Source organism: Lutjanus erythropterus, chromosome 7, assembly GCF_056507025.1.
Source record: "Lutjanus erythropterus isolate fLutEry1 chromosome 7, fLutEry1.hap2, whole genome shotgun sequence".
Lineage (NCBI taxonomy): Eukaryota > Metazoa > Chordata > Actinopteri > Lutjaniformes > Lutjanidae > Lutjanus > Lutjanus erythropterus.
Genome location: NC_139323.1, coordinates 10,908,069 through 10,934,960, shown reverse-complemented (window position 1 = coordinate 10,934,960; position 26,892 = coordinate 10,908,069). Strand labels below are relative to the sequence as shown.

The 26,892-nt window shown below is 38.0% G+C and overlaps 2 protein-coding genes across 2 annotated transcripts in view; one reads left to right on the top strand and one right to left on the bottom strand.

Moving 5' to 3' along the window:
* The window catches only part of nme7 (NME/NM23 family member 7), a gene marked incomplete at its 5' end in the record, with an annotated part of 25,540 nt that extends 10,554 nt beyond the window's left edge, over window positions 1-14,986 (top strand). The window contains 4 exons of the mRNA XM_084722654.1: window positions 435-503; window positions 1,755-1,856; window positions 13,029-13,136; window positions 14,840-14,986. Of these exons, the coding sequence (XP_084578780.1) occupies window positions 435-503; window positions 1,755-1,856; window positions 13,029-13,136; window positions 14,840-14,872 (312 nt within the window). The remainder of the gene's footprint in view (window positions 1-434; window positions 504-1,754; window positions 1,857-13,028; window positions 13,137-14,839) is intronic.
* atp1b1a (ATPase Na+/K+ transporting subunit beta 1a) lies at window positions 14,924-26,892 on the bottom strand. Its single transcript, XM_084722655.1, has 6 exons — window positions 26,638-26,892; window positions 21,581-21,709; window positions 19,939-20,094; window positions 18,840-19,024; window positions 17,092-17,175; window positions 14,924-16,283 (listed from the first exon to the last, which is right to left on the bottom strand). Exons 1-6 carry the CDS (start codon window positions 26,729-26,731, stop codon window positions 16,026-16,028), a joined length of 906 nt encoding a protein of 301 aa, XP_084578781.1. The 5' UTR covers window positions 26,732-26,892; the 3' UTR covers window positions 14,924-16,025.

The following is a 26,892-nucleotide window of genomic DNA, read 5'->3' as shown; positions in this document are numbered from 1 at the left end:
ATGTGCCCATTTATCCTAGCTATACTTGTGTAATCAATATATGCACTGTATTGAGTTTCTCTGATACAGCCTGACCTCATAATTGCAGTTTGCGTCACTGCTGCACACAGTGACCTCTCACAGTGCATTCATTTTGCCACAGATGTGATGCACACTGGGCTGTAGGACAAAAATAAATCAATCAGGGTTTTATCACTGGAGCCACATGTAGAGCGGGCTGTGTATTAATGAGAGTAAAATAAGTGGTCATATTTTATAAAAAGGTCTTTTGTAATAGCAGCTTTTGGAGACATACACTAAGTGAAATATTTCCATTTGATTAAGGAAAATTCCTTCTTTGTTTCTTTTGCTGTTGTTTTCATGTTTCATTTCCTGAAGTGCATTCTCTATATTCCATTGCTGGACTTGTTTTTCATGATATTTCCTTTTCACAGTTCAACGTGGACCGGGCAAATGCAGAAGAATTCTATGAAGTGTACAAAGGGGTTGTAACAGAGTATCCCGTGAGTATAAACACTACATTGTTATGCCATCACAGCAAGTACCCGCATTATAGCTCTGTAAGTTGTTACTTTTGACCATGATAACACAAACACTGCCTAATCCTTTGTAAAGATCGAGAAGAGTGACAAAATCTCACATAGTTTGTTCACAACCTATAGGGCTGGGTATCGACACTCGATAATTTTGGTTTTGACAAGGGCTGGCCAATATAACTTTCATTTCAGTGTATCAGTATTTATTGATAATTTTTAATGGCATATTTTTAATAAATACCAGGGGAAAACAGGTTGAATTTAACCACTTTATTCTAAATTTAACCACCTTACTTTTAATTTAACCTCTTTATTTATCAGGACACACGTGTAATAGTCATTCATTGAGTGAGTGAATGAATGACAACAGGTTTAGCTCCCTGCGCTTTTTCCCCCTTTCTTGTTCCAACTTCAGCTGTCCTATCAAAATAAAGTTCCCCAATTTCCTCACCATCTGCACTCATTCTCTCACAGCACAGTGTGTCTGTGGTTGTGTCATATGCAGTTGTGCAGCTGAACAACACACCTGTAAAATGATTGGCTGTTGGTGTGTCACTTGTATTACACTCCATTATCAATATTATCCAATATTCATTATGTGCTTTCATGACAGTTTGCCTTTAATGAATTTAAATTAAATGATTTATTGCTATTGATTAAGTGTCTGTTGGCCTATTATTGACCCCAATAATCCAGTGCCAGGTAGTATTGAAACTACTCAAGTCAAATGATACCTGCATTTGATCCTTTTTGCATTCACATCGGGAAAGAAATGACCATTTGTATGATTTTGCTTGCAGCCAGTCACCACAAGTGTTCATTTTATTAGACATGTGATTGGTCCACTACCGCGGCATCTACAACCCATACAGTCTGTTGTGTAGTGAAGTCGATCGCAGTGTCTTTGATGTAGTACTACACACCTGTTGCATTTGATAAAAAAAAAAACGTGCATAAAATGTGGAAGGATTATTTCAGGAATGCTAAAATTCACATGATGGGTATTGAATAAAGTGGATAATGAAGGTGTCAAATGAAGCACTCCATTGGTATCGGTATCACTTTAACAATACTGCTATTGGTACTGGTATCATAATTTTTTCAAAATTCTTTCTAATTTAAAACCAAATGTTTGTTACATATTTAAATTATCAGTATAATTTGAGTAAATAGAAGTCAAAGTATTAACTTCGGTGTATTTCTACTCTCTCTCTGCAGAGTATGGTGACTGAGCTTTGTTCTGGACCCTGCATGGTCCTGGAGATCCATGGCACAGACGCACCACAGTCATTCAGGGAATTCTGTGGGCCTGCTGATCCAGTGAGTTAAATAATTTTAAATTTTTGTTTTTGCTTTTTCCTCTTCATGTTCTACAGCAGAAGCCTGCCAGGCAAGCAGAATGTCAAAAGTTGGATTGATGATTATCCATCCGTCCATCATCCTCCTTTCAGACCGAGTTATTCAAATGCCGTTTTTGGCCAAGACAAGCAACAAAAACATGTTCACAGAAATCGCCAGTTTCATACAGTTTCATGCATGTAGCTTAACTAATGCAGTGTAATACAACAGTCCTGCCCTCATTACATTATACTGAAAGATGTCTCTAATATTTCTTCTACCCTCAGATAAAACTTTTCCTTATACTTTAAAAAAGAAACCAGTTTTGTTGTTTAGCCTGAAAAAAGCAACAGCAGTGTTAAGGTTTATTGTCCTTCCTCAGTCTCCTGTTATGTTACGTGTCACTCTCTCTCTGTCGTAGAATGTGATCTCAGTCTGGGACACATATGCTGCAAAGTAATAAACCAGGCAGCTGGAAGCCAGATGACTCTTTTTTTTATATGAACCAGCTCAATATTCGGTTTTAAGCTCTGATTGGTTCAAAGCTGATTATGTACAGAGTAATACACACCTGTTGGTTTTGAAAAATCCTGAATCAGACCAAATAAACTCCTAATGAATTTGAGCATGTTGTTTTAGCCCTGGCTTCAGTGTACATTGTAAAGATTTTGTGGCTTATGTGATTGGATAAAAGAGCTGGCCCATGAAAAAAAAAAACCTGTGTAAACAAATGTGTGAGCGAGTGTGTGGACACGTGCCGTGTGTGCTTATGTGTGTTCGTGGGTGCTGTGGAAGCACTGCTGCAGGGCTGTGCCAGTGCGTGATGTGAAATCTAATGATGAGAGGCTCTGCCTCAATCACTGTTTACTTACCATAAAAATGAGGGACTACACACCTGCACAATTCCCCTCCAAATTCAGCAGGTGTCCATACTCTGCTGTCAATCTTGTCAAAAATCTTTTTATGTCATATTTTATGCACTTTCCTCAATTTGACAAGACCTTTTTAAAAAGTCCTCCTGGCCAGGCCACTGTTACAATGTTGCTGACATTGCAGCCACAGAGAAGGGAAAGGGTCAGTTAATTGGCTAATGATTTCCAGGTCACATGACACTACACCACTGCTCATTGATGCCAAAATAATTAAGCCTTTGCTACTGTTCTCTTTTATTTTATTAGTTACCCTCCCTAGTTCTGCCTCTGGTTTAGTTTATTCAAGGAAGCTAAAAAAGAAGGAAGCCCAGAGTTTGATTATATTAAAGCTTATGGGAGATGCATGGAGAAGCATGCTAAAACCCCTGATGAGAAAGACCTCTGATGAGGAAATGCCTTTAAAAAAATGAAAAACCACACACTTCAGATAATAGCAACATTCGTTTATTTGTTGTTGGTTTCCAGATAGCATGATTGACATTGCGTCTCCCACAAGCTAAAAACTGGAGCACAGAATGTTCTGTAGCTGTGGTTTTCAAAGTGGGAGGCGCCTCTCCCAAGGGGGGCTTCGAACAGTTTCAAGGGAGTCTCAGGGAGGGAGTCAGTAAATGGAAGTGAAAAAATATTTGTTATTACATTAGTTATCAAAATGCAGTTATGGAGAATAGCCTAAATTTGTGTGATTTGATTAAAGAGATTTATAAATGCATTAGTTTGGGGGAATTTTACTATTTTTCCCACTTTAGAAACTAATAAAATCCTTTGGACAGACCTTTTTATGTATTTGGTGTAGTCTGAAATTATGGATCAATTGTTGAGAGTCTGTGAGATCAGATTACATAATCAAGATACAATAGACATCCAGAAATTGAACAAAAGAAGAAATTAAACTAAAGGGGGCATCTTATACCAAGCTTTGTCAGTCTCATACTTTGAAAATCCCTATTCTGTAATCATGTAATGTCCATCTTTTTTAGCTTTGAAAACTTACAGATCTTTTGTGCAGAATGTTTATTTGATTGTATTTGTTTTTCAAATTATCTTACTGGCATGCATTTACTGTGAAGAAATATTAAAAGCACAGATAAGAGCCCACAAATTACATTCAAAGAAAACAAATTGTAAATAAATAATTTTGAGTTGCACTTATCATTGTTATAAATAACTATATTTCTATGTTAAAATTTATTCCAGGTTATAATGCCAGAGGGTTTGAGTATCATATCAAAAGTGAAAAGTAGGATCAGTGTATATGAGGGAAAATGTATAGTATTTAACAATATGTGATTGTTAAAATTAAAAATGTCCTGATACCATATTGGACTGTGATGATCTATATCATAATATTACGTGGTTAATCATTTTATTTAATTACAAAAGGGATGCTGCTGAGTCCTGCATTGTTTTTTTTAATTTTGTAAATGTACATTCATAATTAAAAACTTTCACATCCCGTGACATAAAACATAATTTTCAAACTTTCATTGCGAAATGCAATTCACAATAATTTTTTGCACATAAATAGGTCATGGCTGGCTACTTTTATTTTATGTTATTAAAGAAGGAATGCAATGATGCTTTGAGTTTAAAGGAAGAACAAAAAGTGACGAACACATCAGATTTATTATTTATAAAGGATATTTTTTTCAAGGAGTTATTTTTCCTTGTTTTTTAATTTCATGATAAATATTGCTCTATGGACTCATTTGACTCATATTTGGAATTTATCATACCTTGATTTTTTTGGATTTTTTTTCATTACATCATCTCTAGGAGAATTGCAAGTTTTGTGCATTTTCCTTAATTAATAGTTGAAAACGTTAACGTTTGATTGACCGATTTTCATAAGATACAAAACACAAGTTTTATTTAATCAATTCTAGCAGCACGTTAGTAACATGAAATTTATGAAGCACAAACTATTTGAATGAATAGAATAATTATAAGAATAACAATAAGGCTTCCACTCAAACGTCTGCCTGTCCTTATTTAACTAGTCAAATCAGGTGCAATGACATTTTTAGAATAACAATGCAGACTAAACCAAATTGTGAGAAAACCTGTGAGCTCTGAAACATACATACTAAAAGAAACATACATTCTAGATTAATACATTTTTAATCTTTTAAATTCTTAACAGCGATTAATGGTTAATCATTAACATCCCTAATCCCTAGTATTTACTGTGTCCAATATAGTTGATGTAGTTCAGACTGCTCTCCTTCAGCTGTGGCCATTTGTTTACAGCCTTTTTTCTCCGTTAAAGCGTCTGTAACCTCTCTGACACTTCAGACTTTACTGACTAACTGGGAGGTCAAGCTATTTCATCACTCCTGACCTCAGACTCTCCTCAGTATTGTCTGACAAATAAACTAAACATTAGCACTCCCACTCTTCAGTGCGGTTCAGTCATTTGATACACAAGATAAATGGAAAGTCACAGCAGCACTGAAATCTCAGAGAAGGAACTTTGTAGACCAGATCAGCGTGTTCGTTCTCGGCCAGCTGATGAGGTCACCAAGAGGGCGCGCGTGTGTTCCATTAAGTACCAAAGTACAGTATGTTTTCTTGTCAAAAGCAGCGTGTAAAGACATTCCAGACGTCATTATCAGGCTGACAGATTGGACTGGACAAATGCTGTTAGGCCAGACTGTATGAAGAGGTCAGAATGTTTATTACAGTAATAGTTAAAGGCTATTGATTAATACCAGTTGACTAAAGACTAATCTATTAACAACACAGGTCTTATGTGAATAGACACATGACTGTACAGCTGAATGGCTGGATTAAATGACCTCAAATACACTTAGTCATATTAGACTTAATGGTAGATATAATATTCCCTCGGAGAAGAGATCAGAAACATCAAATATATGACATGAGACGTATGACACATTTAACTAGGCTTCATGTATCTTGCCTTAGATGATACTCATGTTTTCACACCTCCACACCCTCAGCTGCCCTGCATTGCACTCCCGCAGTCATGAGATTGTGCTCTGTCTTGTGATGTGTCCTGATATCAGAGTGGACAGACACAACGGTCCTCTGTTAGCCAGTCCTGACCCCAACCTGTGCACCCTGCCCTCGCCCATAGTGTTTTATTTTCTTATGGTCTACACAACATGTTGTGTTGTCGCATTTAGTCTAGTGTGACGGGAAGTTCAGACCTATACTGGAAGACAAAGATGCTATCCCTGCATCATGTTGTTTAAAAATAGGATTTTACTATTGATTTTTGACCCATCTATGTGATGCTTTTGTGGAGAAAGATATCAGCTGTCCCTGGTGGTCACAATACTAAATTTAGTGCAGTGCAGCATAGTGTAGTACCTTCGAAAGATCCATCTGAGTAGAACAGAAACGGAGCTGGATTCACCCTGATTACACAAGTTTGTTTTTTTTTCTCAGTAATATGAAACCTAATGGTGGAAATTTTATCAAGATGATGGCATTGCTCCTTTCAAGTTCTGTAGCATTAAGAGAGATCACAGAGAACTATGAATGCTTTTCACAGAGCTTTAAAGGGAAAAAATGGCACTTTTAATGTGGATGTCCAGTCAGTGTTGATGGTAAATATAGTTAACTGAGACAGTAAATTTCTCACGGCATGCTGTAATGACCAAGAAAACTTAGTTCTCCGGCTTGTGTAGTCATTCCAGCAGTGCCTACATGTTCCAGGATGCATTGGACACAAGCTACAACCATGTTGCCATGTTTCACCACCCTAGCCTAAAGCTACGACTTTGTTGACCACAACATAGCATTGATTCACAAAAATACTCATCTAGCCTACCGCCTGGCTACCCTGAGGGGGAAACTAGAAATCCAAGATGAAATAACTTGTAGTTATTCCTTATCATCAATGACATTACTGTGACATCACTGGTGGAGGAAGAACCACAGATTTTGCAGCAGGAGAACTTTCTCTGTTAAAATAGCACACAACAAGGAATTTATTGCTTCAATAGATTACATTAACCATTACCTGGACATCCACATGAAAAGTGGTGAATTTTTCCTTTAAATAAAAGTTTGAATGCTAGACTTTTACTTGTAAAAGTATTTGTACATTGCAGTGAATTAAAGGATCTGATGAGTATTAAAAAAATATTAGAAAGAATTGAAAGGCTGAATTGTGGACTATAGGCAGGATTTTTGAAATACAGAGCTCAAGGTTAGGGTTTTAGTGGTTTTATATTTAATTTATTCACCTATTCACAAATGTATTTTCTGCATATTTCATTTTAACTGGAGTTCTGTCAAGGACGTTCCTCAGCACATCTAACTAAATGCTAAGAAAAACTAAGTAAAAGCATTTTGCCTCTATTTTGCATTGCTTTCACTGGTGAGGGAAGAATGATGCTTTGAACTTTTTTTAAGACTTTGAACTCAGCTTTCTCTGTCAGTATAGCACACAGAGGAATTTATTGCTACCTTTCCTCTCAAGTCTGATTGGACATGAAAAGTGCCAGATTTTCCCTTTAATATTTGCCTATTTGTTTGCCAATATGTTCTTTATTTCTGTATGTGGTCAATCTTCATGTGCAATGCAAATAAGAGGCAAGGTGCCAAAAGAAAGTAGCAGTAGTTGTAGTAAAGGCAGTAATAAAGGAATAAAAGGCAGCGTGAAGTCATAAAAGACAAGAAGAAGCAAACAAACCTATCCATTTCTGATAAGATTAAATAGGATGCAAGATACAAGAGTTCAAAACCCAGTTGTTGAGGTCTAGGACACTGATATCATGTAATTTAATGGGAAATGGGGCCCTCTACTTCCCAGCAGCATCTCGTAGGTCTACTTCAAATTTTTTAATAAAATAATCAGAATTTATGTATATATATTTTTAAACGTGTTGCAATCAGATTGTTACTTGGTAACAGCCAATACACAAAGTTCAGGAATCACAATCAGAAAGGAAAAATGTAAAAATAACATCTATACATTTTCAAAATTAACGTGATGACTAGACATAGCATCTGTTTGATATATTTAAAAACAGGTTATAATTCCAACATTTAAACAGGCTGAAAGTCACCCTCACAAAGTATTATGTTAAAGTGTGTTTTTATTGGTAAGATATTTGTCCAAGGTGTAGATAGCACTTTTATTCTGCTGCTTAAAATGACATGCAGCAATCCTCTGTGAATTGCAGTGAAGTGGGGGATTCTGACCAAATATTAAAGTCAGTTTTTTTCATGCTTGTTTATTTGTTTTTATTCACCAAGCTATATAGTTAAAAAGTTATGAGTTGTATTTAGGGCTTTATAATAGAGTTGCAAATTGTAATATTAAATACACTATCATAAAAATCAATATAATAATAAATATTCTTGCTAATGTTAACTATCAATTAATAGATTAATTGTAATTACAAAAACTTGAAGACTTTGCATATGTATTTTCCCCCCTCAATCAAAGCTGTATTTCCACAGCAAAATATTGTCTGTTCTCTGACAGTATTACAAAGCCTATGAAACATGAAGACTAATATGGCTTACATCTTAAACGTATATTGTTGAGTATCTGATAACATGGGAAGCAAGCTCATAAAAATTATCTCTGCTATATTTTAGATCTTTATTTGGTTGTAGTTTGATTAAGTTGTATGCAATCGATCAAATTCTTCACTACCAATCATTGATGAATCATCATCATCACTAGTTTGTATGTGCTAAGTCTAAGACTATGGGCCTCCCCTCATACAAAGCTTAGAAAAAGGTGCCCTCACCTTAGTTTACTTCCTTAGTTTGGCTCAACTCCTGGATGTCCATGGTAGTTATGATTTTACTGAACTTCAGACTACAGCAAATTCATAAAAAGGCATATATTAGTTTCGAATTCTGGGAAAGTAGGAAAACAATAAAATTCCCCAAAACTACTGTATCTCTTTAACCAAATCACACATGTAGGGTATTCAGTGTGATCTTTTGATAACTTTTTTTTTTCTCTTCCATTCACTGAGCCTCACGTAAAACTCTTTGAAGCCCCCCTGAGCAGGTCCACCTCCCACTTTGAAAACTTCTGGGTTGGAGCAGAACTAGCAGAATCATTCGAAAAACGTCTGACTGAAATGAAGTGAACTTTTGTCTGCCTGCACTTCTGCAAGGTTTGAGAGTCAGCAGTGCATGAAGGATCAGACGTGAGACTTTTTGATTGCTGGGCGGTCATGTGACCGCCAGGTCACCCTGCCCCGGCCATTACTGCCCACAAAAGGCTGCAGTCGTTACAAGAACTTCAGTCCAGCAAACTAGGCGACTCATTAAAATCAAATTAAACTCTTGACTGCAGGTCACTCATGAGTAACTAATGCAATTACGGAGAGCACTGCTTTGCAAAGAATTCTTTTATCACTGAGTAAATCTCCCCTTAAGTTCCCCTTTGCCATCTTTGGCTCTAGTCTCATGTTGCCTGGGACACATGAACAACAGGCTGCTGCCTGGTCAGAGCCAGTTTACAGATGGTCGTGCACAGACTGCTGCTTGAAGTTTCCTAAGACACAGACCCACAACACTCAGACACACATCATTATGCCACCAATGATTATTTCACTACTGAGCAGCCATATTTGGAGTCCTGCCCTTGTTCACCTTCCAACAGACACAATCTGATTGGTGCTGACAGTCAGAAGCCAGACGATGACACTCAAAACCACTGTTACAGTTTAGTCAAAAATAACTAGTCTTGAGTCTTCCTGTAGTGATAATTAAATTTTCCAAGCTGCATCACTGGACTACAGTCATTACTTTTGTCACAAGACATTTGGTAGACTAAACAGTTTAGCAGATATCACCTCACCTCTCATCACTGATAATGACGCTGGATTGGCCTGAAAAAGGAGACAGTAGAACAAGACTATGCTTTACGCTAAATGCTAATGTCATCATACTAACATACTCACATTGACAATACTAACATGCTGATGCTGAGCAGGTATTATTTATAGCATGATCACATCTTCCTTTAGCATGTTAGCATAATGTCATTACTATAACTACTATAAAGTGCTGCAGGGATGGTGTATTTTCGTTGGTTAGCCTGGAAGTTAGCATAAGTTTCCTCAACAAAAGCCCATTGGATTTTTCCATTAGCGTTTGGATTAGTGCAGAAATTCTGCTCTGTGCAAAACAAGTTTATGACATTGGCATGTTTTGTTCAGCAAGATAATTTTCACAAATCAACACCACTTTTATGATTTTTGAAGCGTAAATGCAATCGGCAGAAGTAAAAAGTTATTATTGGGCGATAAGCATTGCCACCACTAAGTAAGTAGTGCTCGGCATGATGACGCCTGTCCCTGACTACCTCTGTAGTGTCATTTAGCCGCTTGTTCGTAACCGCCTTTTTTGAGACACATAAAAGCTTTAAAATTCACAAGTGGTGTATTTTCTGATATATTTAAATGACTCACAGAACAGAATGCAATTTTCTTTTAAATATGCTGTTAACCACAAACCTTATTTCGGGCATATAACTAAAAACCCATTGTAAAAACCCATTGACTTTGAGAAATGCTCATTTCTTAGCACTCTAGGCGCAGGTCCCCTTCCACAGAGACTGTCATGTTGCACTGCCATGTTTCTACAGTAGTCCAGAACAGACAAAGCAAACACTGGATCTAGATGTGGCCTTTTACATTTTTCTTTACTTTTTCTGCCACCGTTGGTTCTCCTACACACTAGAAAGGGGAGAGTGAGACGAGGTGTTTGCCATCTCCCAAGCTTACCGCTAGATGCCACTATATAGATTTTGAATCTTTACATTTTAAATTAATTAAATTTTGAAATTCTTGTCTAACTCTTTTGTGATTTTTTTCCTGCCCTTCTGAAAAAAATATTCTGATCAAATATGTGATAAAAATGATTAATTAATTAAAAATGAATTATTTTCCTAGCCAAAGTGTAACTTCAAAATTTAACAGTCCTTGAAAAAGAGCTAAAATAGAGCTCATATGACTCAACAGTGCCCATCTGATCTACAGTTCCCATGATCCTTGAACCTTACAACATTTTTTTTTCTTTCATATTCAAGTCAGTGTTGTGTGGCAGGATAATTTGAAGCAGGAGCCTTGTTTCCACTGGGTTTTTGTTTTAAGAGATGGTGAATGGCTCGAAGGCGAAGGCTCGGTTGATTAATGACCTTGAGGCTTGTTCCTGCCTTTTGTGTGTGCTCTCATAAACCACAGGAGGATAAAGAGCTTGTCATAGGAAAGGTTTCCCTGACGCAAAACACACTCAGATTCATTTCTTGACACAATCTGAGACAAAACAAACGTTAAGTAGTGTTAATGTGAATGTACTTCTAAATGGTCTTATTGTTCTATTCTCTGCTCAAAAGAAAGAGGACACTTTTTCAGTTAGTGGTCCATTTTGATCAGTTTTTAGTGTTTTCACTTTGATGTTGACCCCGCTGCTCAAATAAGATCAAATGCACCTTTGAAAATGTAAAAAAATAACATGCAGTACTTTTTCCAGTGTGTCAAATATTACATGAGAACTACATGTTATATAATGTTTGCATTCCTTTAGAGTTAATAGTCGTCTTGGTGAAGTAATTATTCTCATATTGTCCCTCCCTTGATGGCAGACCCTGTGGGAGGGTTGCATTTCCTGGAGGCACCAAGTAGCAAAGGGCAACAGAGCCCGTCTCTGACCTTGGGAGTGTCTGATGTTGAGAGGAAGTAGACAGTCACTGCTGCCTGAAGGAAAGCACTGAGAAGAGAACTTAGTGTCTCCATGATGTATTTGTTGTGTACACTGATGGGAAAATGTTAAACCTTTATTGTTTGAACTGCACAAAATAGAAAGGAGTAATATGTAAATGTGTGGAAACCGCTCACCTTGAGGGACAGTTAACCCCAAAATTAAAAAAAAACAAAACAAAACATATTTTACCTGTAGTGCTATTTATCTCTCTAGATAGTTTTGGTGATATTGCCCGTAGAGATGTCTGCCTTCTCTCAAATATATTGAGACTAGATGTAGGAACTACTTTCTTTTAACAGAACAATACCTACCAACTGTATCACCACGCAGAGGGAAGGGTGCATCTACTCATGGACAAGAGGCTCATGCTCACAACAGTTTGGGATGTAAACGTAAAGGGGTAGTTTGGATTATTTGAAGTGGGGTTGTCAGCATATTAGCTACAGTAAATGGTGGTCGGCACATCCTCAGTGGAGACCACTTACACTGAAGCTAAGCATTGAACTGCTGTGGACAGATCAGCAGCAAAACATTTTTATTTTAACCACTGAAAAAGTCCACCTGAAAAAAATAGCAATTAAAGTGTATGCTATATTTAGAATATTTTCACTGCTTTACTTACTTCCAGACAACCTGTTCTCTCAGCAATCTGTCAGCCAAACATTGCTCTCTCTGAACCAACAAAACTCAAAATGCCATCTGCTGTAGGTAATACACCGACTAGTACCTCATACAACCCTGCATAAAATAATCTGAACTATACCTTTAATTGCATCCTCCTCAGCTGAGCTGCACCACTGAGCTAACTAGCACAGTGTTACAGTTAACGGGTGTGGTTCAGTTTAAACAAAACAGTTTCTACATGAAACTAACAACAAGGTCTGTGGATTATCTTGAGTAACCGGGTCATGATTTTCTGGAAAGAGACACTGTTCTTAAGTTTTTTTAAATATATTTTTGGTGCTTTAGCACCACAAGTTGCTGAATGTCATCTAGTTCCATTATATTTGAGAGAAGGCAGATATCTGCAGAACTCTGCAACTCACACCAAAACTATTGAGATGACAAATAGCACTACAGGTATGAGGAAAAATGTGTAATTTTTGATTTTTGAGGGAACTGTCCCTTTAAAGAATCATGCATTGAACCTAGTAGTATGGATACCTGTTGCACAATCATAGCAACAGACTGAGTTTATGCTTTGATTACATTTCTTACATTCTGATATGTAAATAGGAAGCAATTGTAATCTATCCCTCCCTTCAATGTGTAAAAAAGTTGCTGAGTGTTGTTGTCACTTCCTCTACAGGATCACATGTCCAGTCGCTGAGTAATCACTTTGTCTTAGTATCAAAGTAACAGTACAGGATGTTCAGTTTCTCCACACAGGACTTGATATTTGGCACAGAGAGTGTGTCATTGTCACTGTTTGTGAAACTGAGCTGCATGCTAATAAGATGAGTCGTGCTTGTTTCATCAGGCAGGAATTCACAACCAAGATGTTTTTATTCAACAGGAAATTTCACGACATCTTCGACCAAACACGCTTCGTGCTCTTTACGGCAAAGACAAAGTGAAAAACGCAGTCCACTGTACAGACCTCCCTGAGGACGGTGTCCTGGAGGTGGGTGCTGCTATACACACAGACAGACATACGCACACTGTACCCTCCATGTATCATAAAATACACCCACAGTCCCTCTGATCCCACCAATAGGTTTCCACATTGTCTTCCAGCCTATGCATAAATAACCACCTTGCATTTGGCCAAGAACAAAACCCCCGGCCGGCCGGCCGGCTCTTTAGACGAGTCTCATGACTCCTCTCTGTGGGCTGGGGCAACCTTAGCTCACACTGGGTTTGAGGAGAACAAGAATGGCAGAGGAATTTGAAACAAAACCATTGTTTTGCAGCGAGTGGGTCTGACCCATCGAGCGTCATTGTTCAGGAAAACTCCTGATCTGTGGCTTGGACAAATGCCTCCTTGTTAAACATTAGCCTGTGACTGACTGAGCTGCCATTTTCCCAAGACTGGGACACAGTGGCCAAGAAAGGGGCTTGTGCAGAGGAGAGTTTAGTCTGTGAACTTTCACAATATCACTATTCTGGTAGCAGAGAGGAAGGAATGGCTCATACTTTGATGTTAAGGTTTAAAGGAATAGTTCACACCAAAATTAAAAATACATATTTTTCCTCTTACCTGTAGTGTTATTTATCTGTCAAGAGTATAATGGAACACTGTGGCATTTGTGGTGCTCAAAATTGAAAATAAAATAAAATAAAAATCAATTTGAAATAGTTTCATGGGAGAATAATCTGTGAGACTGTGGCACATTTCATTTCCTATTAAGTTCTTCACAATAAAAGTCCCGTTATTTTGTTATCTAAAAGCTTTTATTATGAAGCAGCAAAATCAGGAAATGCTGGCTTTTCATCAGCAGTAACTTCACAAGACTCCTATCACTTGAAAGTGAACATGAAATGATAAAAAATAAAAAGTACAAACAGTGACACAGGTGAGAAACTAAATTTCAAACCAGCGATTCAGTCAGAGGCTACAAAAGTACTGAGAGCTGAACACAGAGACTTTTAAAATCGCCTTTTTCTCTGCTCTTCTGCAGACAGAGCTGAGTCTCTGCTTTCATGGCGACCCATAAGAAAAAAAAAACAAAGGCAAAGTTCTCAACTTGCAATGGCAAAATGTTCAGTTGTCTACAGGGCTGCAACTTACGATTGCTTTCATTGTCAGTTATTTTGTGGATTTGTTGTTTGGTCTAAAAATGTCAGAAAATGTTGAAAAATGTTGTTCAGTGTTTCCCAAAACCCTCCACCCAAATATATTCAGTTTACTGTTGTAAATGACCATACAAGCAAGAAAATATTTACATTTAAGAAGCTGGAATCAGAGAATTTAGACTTCTTTCTTAAAAGTTACTCAAAGTCATTGATTAGCCAAACAGTTTATTGGATAGATTAATTTAATAATTGATTGATCAGCCATGTTTAAAAAAATACTGCATACATGTCCAAATGTTGGTGTAAAAAGGGTTTTAGAAAGAAAATAGTTCCTATATGAAACTGCTCACAACAAGGTCTGCGGATTATCTTGATCTGTCAAGTTTTTCAAATCAGCACCACAAGCTGAGTTCCAGTTTCATAGTCATTCCATCAAGAAGGCAGAAACCTCCAAAACTCAGCAACTCACACCAAAACTAGATGGTCAAATAACACTACAGGTAAAAGTGAAAACTGTATTCTTGGTTTTGGGGTGAACTGTTCCTTGAATTCAGGAGGTGCTATAATTAGGTTTCGGTTCTTTTTTTATAGGTGCAGTATTTCTTCAAGATTCTGGACGGGTGAATGCAGAGGAGACACCAGGTGTGACTACATATTCAAAGACTTGACAGTTGCCTCATTTTTCTGTTTATTTCAGCCTTATGCAGATTAAATAAAGTGACAAGAGCAGACTCCTGACATTTGTTTTGATCTTCAACATTGAATTAAGTATTTTCACACCAACTAAACATCTTATTACACGGGTTACTGCATTGCCTCTGATATTTTCTAAACGTTTTTGACCAGCGACTTTGGTATTGGATTCATACATTAAACTTTGAAAAAAATGTACAACTGCATAAATATAAAATTCTTCCACCATGAAAATGGCTAAAACATTCAATAGTAAGTAGCATCACGACATGTGATGTCTCCAGCAAAACAGATTTCAAAGCACTGAGTTGCCACTGTTTCCATGGAGGTGACAGTCTTCTAGGCTGGACCCACAAAGCTCTACACTACGAATTAAGAATGAACAGATGTAAGAGTATCAAACAGAAATGTCATCAAACCACATCCTACAGCTAAAGGTGAACAACAAAGAAAAAGGTGTACAAATGTATCCTTCCACAGTCAACTTGGATAAAGAAACACGCACGAAAAAAACCGATTCCATGGAGCGCAGTCATTTACTCATACATGGGCCTTAAAGGTTCAGAGTACCATGCTAGTATTTCAGTTAGTCAGAGCACATTAACACACACTCCACGCACTCACATGAACTAACACACCTGCACACAGACACGAGCGCACGCACACACACCTTGGACCACTAAAGCTGACGTAAGACAGAGAGATATTACAACAGGACTCGACTACAGCACTGGACACTCCAAAAATATATAGAAACCACGTTAGGATGAGATACTTTGGGGACAGAACACACAGCTCGCTACACGTCAGTAGTGGAATTGCAGTTTTACAGTAATAGATGAACACATCCCATGGCTCAAGGAATATTTTCATGTACAGTAGAATAAATATTTGCTATTGCTACTCTTGTATTTTACATTCTAACCCTCGACAAACACACAGAAAAGCTAGTGTAAAGCACACAGATTAAGTGTAGGTCCTGTATATTATGAATGTTCAAAGACTAGTGGTGTTTTATCTGAACTCTTTTTATTCTCTCTACATTTTATTGGTTTCAAAATGAGAGTGCTCATCATGGCTGAGGTCACGAGTTGATTGTGAGCTTAACGTCAAAACGTCCCTGGTAGCGGTCTTTCTCGCTGTACTGGATGTTTGCTCCGTATGCTTTGCACTCGATGCGCACCTCCTGGTTCCAGGTGATGTTGGAGAACTGGATGGCCACCAGAGGCTGCAGGTACTGTGGGTGCAGCTGTTTGCCGTAGTACGGGTAGTACTGAAGAGGGAAGCCTTCGCCCATGCCAAAGTACTTGATCTCTGTGACCTTGTCTGCGTCCTCGTCTCTCTGCAGACACAACAGTTCATTTTAAAGTCTGGACTTTTAAACAGCATTAATAATACAGACAAATATACACTAGTATATACAGGCTATCTGCAGCTCCTTAAATAGTCTAAAAAGTCTAAAATCCCTTCTGGATCTTTACAGAATGTCTTTAAAATACCATTTCGAACAATCCTATTCAACATGCCATCTATCAACATTGTAAATTGACAACTCGATCAGCTGTTTATAACTGTTGTCTCTCAATGTAAAGCTAAGCCTGTTATCCTGAAAACAAAAGCCCACTGCTCTGAAAATACACACTGCCTGCCAGACTGCATTAACATATTGCTCAATTTAAGAGCTATAAACATCCACTCCTTCTACAAAATTATTAATGATTGCTTACAGTTAATATTAATTTGAACTTTAATTTATGTGAAACAGGCAAAGCAAAATATTTATTCTGGTCTTGACTACAAATTTCAAACCATGGCCGCAATGTTGTTGCCAGAGAAGCCAATTTATCAATTAGGCATGTCAGTGCACGATAAATTATGGTAAATTTATTACAGATTTCTCCTTAAAAAAAAAAGAATTATCAAGTTAAAGTTATTTTTATTAAGTTGGATTTTTTTTTATGTGTTTTGGGGATAAAAACCAACCAACAGTGAACCGATAATCGCTTATGCAAATGGTGTATGTATTTTTTTTCCCAGTATAGACATGAAATTAATCTTAAATTAAACTCATGATGTTCTTAAAGGCTTGTTGCAGAAACCCTGTATATGTTCTAATACATCATGGCCAGATGCTGTCATATCAAACATACCTTGTTTTTGCAGAAGATGGGGATCACGTTGGGCTGTAGTTTGGCTTGCAGAGAGTCTGGGAGTGACTCGTTGCTAGAGGGAGCCTAAAAAAAGGGGGAGAAAAAAAACAAAAAACTGGTTGGTTAACGACATCCTGAGCAGGTGGTTACATTATATTTAATTGTGGCTAGGACCACGTGGTTTTACGTGGTGCAACTTGCATGCATTTTAGTGTGATGTGAGTTATTAAGAAGTCTTGTAAAGTTCCATATAAATCAGCAGTAGTGGTATGTGACCAAGTACATTTACTCAAGTACTGTAAATAAACCCACTACAACAAGTTTTTAACAGGTTATGAAACAGTCTCAATTTACTACTGATCCCTCTATATGACCTACATAAATTAACGAGACCATCAGCAAGAAGATTTGTTATTTCTATAGTTCTCTTGAAATCAGAAGAACTGAACCAGTTTTCACTTTCCCCAGACAGTTACACTGAGCCGTATGCTGTTAAACTCAACACAGTTATTTCCTTTTTATGCAACTTTATACTTCTATTCTCTTCAGACTCTTCTGATTATTTTTTCCCCCTTTTTTCCTGTACAAAAAAAATGTGGTAAAACTGAAGGATGTTTCTTTAAGGGGCTGAGAAGATTCTCATTCTTCTTCAGCTAAATAAACTATTTTAAAACCCTCTTGGATCAGCTACAAAATATTTCGTCGCACAGCTGAAAGCAGGGTTATACAATATTTCTGACACTATGAAAATTGACTTTTTAGAGATACGCATTTGTCACAGGATGCACTGCTGCAGCTTTAACTACCCAACAGTTTATAAAGTAGTGAAAATGAGCTCAACCTTAAACATCTACAGCAACAAAATGCAACATGCACATTAATGCAGCAGTATTATTAATGCAAAAACATCATATTTAATAGTAAAACGCTGACAGGGACCACTTTGCTGCATGCTGAGAAATTTTCATACTTAAATTACATTTTGCTGATAACACTTGTATACTTGTAGTTAGGTGAGGTTTTGAATGCAGGATTTTTACTTGCAGTGAAGTATTTTCACCAAGTGTTAGTATTTTTTTTTTCTTCTACCACTGTAAATCAGCAATTTTTTTTCTATGGCAACTTCTGATTAGTTATTTCAGTTACAATTTTGGACATTAATGATTGTATTGTGCGTAAAAATGCCACTCTTTGTATATCAACTGATTACTAAGAGTAGCAGTACTGCACTGATTTGGCATTGCACTTGTATAACATGTCATTATCACGTTATTCCACACTTTGTTCTTTCTCTTCAAAATCCGGTGCCTGCATTACCCACAATGCAACATCATACGTGTAGACTGCAGGCTACATTCATTAGCAATGCCTGATGTTTCACTACTGGGTAAGACTGATTTATGTTCCCAGTAATGTTTCTGTGCTGTTTGTTTCTACAAGGTGGAAGATTCTCCATTTTTATGACACGTTTAAGTGCATAAATTAGTAAAGTGGCATTAATTACATTACATTAATCCTGATCTGTAATCAGATTGGTGAGTCACATGGCTCTGACATTTCATGTCAGTAAACAGAAACAATTAGGTTAAAGCCTTTTAATAAATATCAAATCATGCACATCTTTCCTGCACATTTCAACTTTACTGCGTTTACAGCTGTGTTTTATTGTTTGTTTATTGTGCCTTTATCAGTGTGAATACACCTATAACACCTAAAGTTATACTGTTGTAAGTGTGCAGTAAACCTACCTTTGGTCTGAAGTTGACAATCCTGTTGAGCTTGACAATGAGGCATGGTCTTCCTTCCTTGAAGCCATAAAAGGGATCACTCAGCCCTGAGCAGCTACCGAGCAACGTCCTGGAGAAACGGCAAGCTTTCCTCTGTCCTGCGTTGCTTTCCAGAGATCCACGGTCCTTGTATGTCTGAGGAATTCCTGCAAAAGGTACAAAAAGAGACATATTAGACATATAAACACAAGTGAATACCATTCACACAAAGCAAAGGTCTTTTTTCAAGCACTGCCAGACAAATATTTATATTAAATAAGAAAAACTTCAAATATTATAGAATTATTCATATAGAAACACTGTCTATAATTCTATCATAATTTTTATATTCTAAGAAGAATTTATTAACAGTTACAAAAAAAAAATATTATTGCTGGGTTCATTTTTAAACCAGATTTCAATTACACTGCACCAAACTTTTAAACTGGCTTAAAATCAAGAAAGATTCAATTTAAACCTGTCTTTAAACCTCAAGTTAGTTTTAACTCTTACACTTAACTTCAAACTTACACTTGAGGAGGTTTAACTTAACAAAGCTGCCGTTTTCGGGTAGATTCAGCAAAATAATCAAGTACCTCAAAGAAAGTTAAAAGGACAAACTCAACCTAATTGAGTTGTATGATGCATCTCTTCTTTCTTTCACTGACAGAGGTTTTTCTTGAAAGAGGAGAAATTAAAGCTTCTCTGCTGAGTCATCACTACTTTGACATAGCTAGCTAACAATATACCATGTGGATAACCTTTTAGCCAGCCAGCAAACAACATAAGTTGTTAAAAAAAAAAATTAAGTGTTTAAACCAAACATTTTAGCTAGCATACAATTGGGTAACCAAGCATCTCCATGTTGATTAACCTCTATTTCATTTCTGTTTACATTACTGAACTTGGATTTACTAAACTGAGATTAGTTTTAAATTATGCAACAGAGATCTGTTTAATTTGAAATCTGGATTTACTCATTTTAAAGCCAGTTTTGCTAAACTCTGATGCTGGTGCAGCCAGTCTATGAGTGACATGCACATCAGGTGTAAGAAAGAAAGTATGGTTGAATTATACTTGCCTCCACAGTCTTCAAATTTCATCTCATCAGTCTGACGGTCTTCATCATACTTTTCAAGTAATTTGCCCATGCTATCTGTGTACTTCTTAATTGATTCCTCATTAGTCACACTGAAAACAATTTCAGATTTGTCTGAGCGTGGGGTGTGTGATAGACCTGAAAAACACAAAATTGTCTTCATTAGAAACTACAAATCAAAAGGAGAAAGAACAAATATTGATTATAATAGAGTTAAATGAAACAACTTGAGAAAAACAATCTAAAACTGTTATTTAATTATTAAGTGAGATTCCTGACAGGCTGTATGTCATATGAGCTGTTCTTTGTAGAACCTAGAGAGTCTCTCTGCTCTATTATCTTAGGACAGCACACAATGTAGGGTCTTGGGGATTTCCTCAGATGGTCTCTGTCAGCCCTTTATAGCAGTAATTTTCCACAGACCTTGTGCACAAGGCCTCAGCAAGGCGTGGCACGAGGAGAATGAGATGGGTAAGAGGAGTGAAAGGAAACATGACATTTATGAACCTTTTCCCAGCCTTACTTCCTCACTCTTCTGATCATTTATTGTCATAGTTGTGAGCAAATTTTGCAGCATTTGTGCAACAGAGACAGAGAACTAACGCTTAGTCATTTGAATTTCAGTGGTGGCTTGTGAAAGTTCACCAATCCCCTGCCCCCACCCATCCACTCTCACGTGTGTCTCTCTCACAATGGAAACTTTTAGCCCCAGAGTGAGAGGCGGGCTTGAGCTCTGAAAAAAAAAAAAAAAGAAGAAAAAAAAAGAGAAAACTAACTACTCCCTGCTTCCTTTATCTTGCCACTACTGGAAACTCGCTTCAGCTCAGAGTGCTCCACACTTGTCTCTGCGCCAGCCTACTCTTTGACTCTCAACAGTCATGGACGGCTGACAGACAAAACGGCAGGCAAACTAACCCGTGTGCATGAAGCCAGTCATTTACAATGACTGCTAAAAATACCGCCAAGGCTAGAGCATGTGCTGTGCAAACAAGTACTGGCACAACAAGACGAGGCTGGGCACTTAAAATCTGAACCGAGCTTGCAGGAAATTTCGAAACGCTTGTAATGTGACTGAAGCAGCATTTGATGTTTCCACAAGATTACAGATTCAAGTTTTTTCTCTCCCTCCCAAAAAACAAACAAGCTTAAAAGCCTCTTAGCTGTGACTAAACTTAATTATATTTTACAAAGAACGAACTATAAACTCTGGCAGCCATGCGTATAGTTATTCAAACATGTTGGCTGTGACACAGTCATAGCACACATGAATCGTTTTAGTCACAATGGGTGTAAGCTACAACAGTTCCCCTGTAGCCTGAGGGGGGAAACATTGACTGGCTGAGAGGAGTGAAGGACAAAATGGCTGAACCTATCTAAGGTCACAAAGACTTGTGATAGACTAGCTGCTTAAAGGCATATCCCAACAGTCATTTTTAACTATGCGAACCACACACAGCCACATCATCACAGAGACTTTGCCAAAAACATTTCTGAACCCTTACCAAAGCTACTCGGTCCATAACAGCTGTTTGTTCTAACTTGTGAGCTGCTCAAACACCAATCTTACTGCAGCAGATCACTAAAAAAAAGCTCAAAGTAGTAAAAATGTGAGGAGTATATTTACCTGGAGGTGCAACTCTGTCCTGATAGGTGGGTTTGTAGCTACTTAATGTGAGCAGCAGTGCCTGGATGGTCCCGACGAAAATTCCAGCCAAGCATACGTAGAAGATCACGTAGAACAAGATGATTTTAACTGCAGAGGGGAAAAACATACATTTCATTAATAATGTACACTGATTAGAGCTGCAACAAGAAGTATATTAACTGATCTTCTTCTCTTATTTTAGTGCCTAAAATGTGAGTATTTGCTGCTTTTCTCAGTTTTACATAATTTTACAAGGAATATCTAAGGAATATATAAGGTTTTAGCACTTTTGGTCAGACATTTAGAGATGTCAAAAAAATGTTTTAGCATTTCATAGACCACACCATAAATGGATAAGTCTAAGAAACACTGACTGATTTGAATGTCACAACAGAAAAACAAGTTTTAATTCAATTAGGGCTGCAAATGACAATTATTTTCATTTGTGATTAAACTGTCAAACATTTTCTCAATTAATAAACTGATTGTTTGGTCAATACAATGCCAAGAAACGGTGAAAAATGTTGATCACAGTTCCCAAAAACCAAAGGTGACTTCCTCAAATGTCTTGTTTTGTCCAAAACCCAAAGATGTTCAGTTTACTGTCAACAGAGGACTACAGAAAACAGAACATATTCACTGAGAATCTGAAATCCCAGAATCTACATATTTTTTCTTAAAATATTAAACTAAGAAAAAAAAATCTTAACAAAATAGTTGCCAATTAATTTAATAGTTGACAACTAATTGTTACAGCTCTAAACTCATCGACCAACATACTTAACATAACAAAAAGTTATTATCATGACATCTTTTGATCAATCACCATGAGGTCAGAACTGAAAAGTGGAACTTATTCTTCCCTAAAAAGTAACTTGGTTTGCTGACTTCTGTCTCTGACCTGTGAGCATTCAGGATAAAAAAAAAAAAAGTGGACAAAACCTCCAGGAGTCAAGAAAAGCCTTGGGAATTACATTTAATAGATCCTCCACAAACCACTTCCACACAGTATGATCCCTTTCTCTGCTTGTCGTGGAGGCCATTTTAGAACAATAGTGAGGCTTTTTTCACCTCATTTAAAATATACTCCAATTATGCAACAGCAGGAGGGCTGCGGTTCACATTCAGCAGGATGAGTCACTAGTCATTCCCGTCAGCGCCACAGCCACCTCTCACGCAGACCCCTTCCCCCTACAGTGTCGCCGCTTACAACAGGTTTGGCAAAAAAACACTGTCCTCCCTTAAGTGAAAAAAGGCTCCGGTTTTCCTGTCTGGTTTTATTCACACTGCCGTTGTAGACAGAAACTTGTAATTAGCATGTCTTGTTTGCCTACTTCCCGTCAACTTCAGCTGGGACGATATACTTAAATGTCTCCTCTCAAGTTTTATCACCTTTAATTAGCCCATTTTTTGGTTTGTATCCATCTTTACAATAGCCTATCTGTAAAACATGTTTGTGGTGATCTTTAACAAAAAAAACAAAACAAAACAAAAAAACACTCCAGAAACAGCATGTGGCTCAAACACAAAAAGCACCTCCTATGGGATTTGTATCTAACAACACATACAAAACAAAACAACCAAAAACTTACAGTTTATAGTCCAATCCCACTGGAGACCTTAAAAGCAGCCCAAGAATAACTTAACTGCCTTCTTTTTTTGCAATACTGGGTTTATTTTATTTCCCATACACCTCTGGGAATAACTTGAGTATTTACTGTATTAAATTATCATTTGAATTGAATGAAAAACATTAATAAATCTGCATATTTATGTTTATTATGTTTAGGCCCTGAAATATCAGAAAAATGTCAAAAACTTCTACAATATCAGATCATTTGGACTTTGGTTTCTTTCCATCACTGAGAAACAATAACAGCCATCTTAATCATCCACACTGTCTGTTACTGAACACAGACAGGCAACAGGATCGTCGTCAACGTTCCCATTCCTGATGTGTTTGCTGTTGTTGTGGCACCTTCCCAAAATGTCTTCCAGCTGCCAACAGCGTGTCCGAATCAGCCACTGCGAAAACCAGTTTGGCGGGTTGATAACAGGTTCAACTCCACAGCCTTATCACAACCAACAGACTACACAGACTGAGGTGTCTGCAGGAGTCGGCTCGCTGGGCCTGCCCTCTCCACGCCTCGTCGTGTTACCCTGATACTGTGACTTTTGTGCATCTAAAAACACACCGAGAACACACAAGCAGTGTTTCCAGCACATGTGATCAAGAACAACATCTCTTTATTGATGCTCAGTGGCGGATGCATGCATTGTAGACAGCACTGTGTACATGGAGCAGTTTGGCTTGAGCAGACACATGGTACTTTTTCTGGGTAAATAAAATGAATGAATTAATGAAAATTCGTTGCCAATTTTGTCAGACATCTGCTGGTTTAAGTTCATTAATGTAAGAATTTGCTGCTTTTCTTCGTCAGTGAAAGTCTTTGTGTTTCAGACTGTTGGCTGGACAAAAGAAGCAATCTTAAAACATCACTTTAGGTTATGGGAGACTGTGATGAGCATTTTTCTCATTTTTTTAGACACTTAATAGACCACACAAAGTAAAGTGATCATGAAAATAATATGCAGATTTGTCAGTAAGGAAGATAATTATCAGGTGTAGCCCAAGTTAAAACTCCATACTTTAGAGACAGCTTTGATTTTGTGTTCCAATATGGCCACAGGTTGTCACAGCATGCCCGGCTTCCAATGCGAATGTATGGTGAGTTATTTTGTAATGAGCATGTCTGCAACCATAGCTGGTGTGCTGTGAGATGCACCTGTTGAGCAGGAAACTATAGATGGACACTCGTGCTGATGAGTTGTGTAGGATTACAATCACGTCATGTCTTTGGACCAGCCCATCTAAGACGTTAAAATATGTTACAGTTTGTACCGGCTGTATGAGTGCGTGGTATTTGCAAAACAAATGACTTTTTCTCTCATGGATGCGGGTGAGATTCAGGCAAACAGGCATATCAGACAGCGTGAAGCTAAGCCCTTCAAGGACACTGACTGTTCAGTAACATTTGTTAGCTGGTAAAAAGCACAAAAAGGTCTACGTGGGCATGATTATATTACTAGCCAATTACCTGAGAGTGACAAGGACAGGACATCACTTTTGTGTGAGTGCACATGGGTGATAAATACATACAGCACCATTTTGTAGTCAAGTCTAGATATCCCAGACATTCTGTTGCCCAGAAATGTAAATGGCACAGAAACTGGCCTAGTGGTGGTGAGAGGAAGAGTTTGAATGGAGAGCACCTCCCCCACCAGACTACTGCTGCAGCATGTTGTGAAGGGGCCTTCAGTCACCACATTCACACCTCACTGACGTCTCCACACTTTTTTTTACTAACATTTGTGTAGTAGCTTAGTCAATGCTTCATCAGCTTTCTGACAGGTTTGATGTCAAAATGAACACACAGTAACACTGGCAGGGAAGAAGTGAGCCACATGTCTGAGACTGAAACTCGTCATTTCCCATATTGCACATGTTGAGTGCAGCAGAAATAAAATAGTTCATTTCAAACACCGTCTGGCGTTAAAATGAACGTTTCTTGAATGGGGTTTGGTGAGGGCCCTCGATGCCTTCAAAAACTCAAGGGCACAGACAGACATACCTGTTGCTTTAAGAGCTACATCGCTCGTTTTTAGTGAGTGCGTTATCACTCTCCCTCATAACACAGCGGAATAGATGCATACTAACAGAATAACTACGGGAAAGGTGACAGCACAACACTAATAGCGCGGAGTGATATGAAATATTCACCCAAAAGTAGCTCCTCTAACTTCGCTATAAACTTGCGATTGGCCAGCCCTGACGGCGACATTGCTGTGATTTATGGTCAGAAAATTACCCTTTCGCTGAAATAAACTGTTAATTGGAGCACTCAAAGAGGAATGAGCGCTTTTAAAAAACTGGCAAAGACGTGCCGACCGACGTCTCGTTTCTTTCAGGAAAAAGATGGAGAGGGGCGGCCCTTGAGACATGTGAGTCGTGATCTGTTCCACAGCAGCACCATGTTGCCAAGCAGTGTCTGCCCGCCTGCCTGAACCCGGCAGGAGGGGGGAAAAAAAGCCATTTATACTTGTTAAAACGCTTTAGTGAGCTTAATTGGTACTATATAATGGCGCGTAGTTATCCCATCAAATCAACAACCACTGCTGACCGTATTAGACGAACATTCCCCCGTCTTAAAGTATTGAAAACAGAGGTAAAACGATTAGAGCTGCTGGACCCATTAATCTTTGGGTTTGAGTGAAAGCATAGCCGGGCCTGTACACAGGAGCCAGAGATTAGCTATTCGGTTTATTAGTGAGAGGAATAAAATGTTTCTCTTTTACTTTCATTAGTAGGATAAAATACAAGAGGTGAACAAGTGAGCCAACTTTTTAGCATTCGGTTTGGTGAAAAGTCCTGGCCCACCACACTGTCCTTCAAGATGACCTTTTCATAAAGGACGTTTATTAATCAATGGCCCGTCATGGGCTACGCCTTCCTTTGGTAATCATGTCCTATTGCAGTATATTAAACAAGAAGCCAGTTCTCTAATTTGAATCTTCCAACACTCATATGAGCCAATGGTCAAAGAAAATGTGTGATACGGTGCAAATAATTAATTTATAGCCCGAGTTAATTGATTTTTCTTAATAACGGTCCTTATTTTCACAGTATATTTGACCTGTAGCTTGTCTAGTGGACCAGCTTTGTGAGACAGGCCCGGTTCTTTCTTCACAGATGAGTTTATTCGGCTTTGACAGACCAACTTCTTCACACACACACAGGCTCCATTGAAAAACCGAAGTCACGACGCAGCAGCATGTCACAGGCAGTGAGATCTAACAGGTGCTGTCTGTACAGCCAGGAAATGGTGAAAAAAAAGAGAAAAAATACCCACTAAGCAGCGTCAGTTTCCACTCTCTAAGCCAGACGTGCTACATCACGGTTTATTTGACATTGTACCGTCGACTCTAAACAGCAGAAAGCTTGTTAGTTCAGTAAATTACGGAAAATGAGTACTTACACCAACTGCACCCTGTTCGTCCTAGAAACTCCCTCTTCTCTGAATTCCACAGAAATGTCCTCCATCCGCCGTCACTGTCTTTATTTCCCGACATATTAACTCCCGGTGATATCCCCCTCTTTTCGGTTAAATTTGTATCAACGGTTTGGCGAGTTTTAGCTTAGACTGTTGACTGTCCCTCACAGGAAAAGCGAAAGGACAGTTCCGTACCCGACTCCGCCAATTGTACCACACACAATTTATCTCTCAGGGAAA

Coding starts and splice junctions, on each gene's coding strand:
- atp1b1a (XM_084722655.1), bottom strand. CDS start 26,731: ATGTCGGGAAATAAAGACAGTGACGGCGGATGGAGGACATTTCTGTGG. Junction 17,176..18,839: donor TTGTCAACTTCAGACCAAAG/GTAGGTTTACTG, acceptor CCCTTTTTTTAG/GCTCCCTCTAGCAACGAGTC. Junction 16,284..17,091: donor CCATCTTCTGCAAAAACAAG/GTATGTTTGATA, acceptor TTGTGTCTGCAG/AGAGACGAGGACGCAGACAA.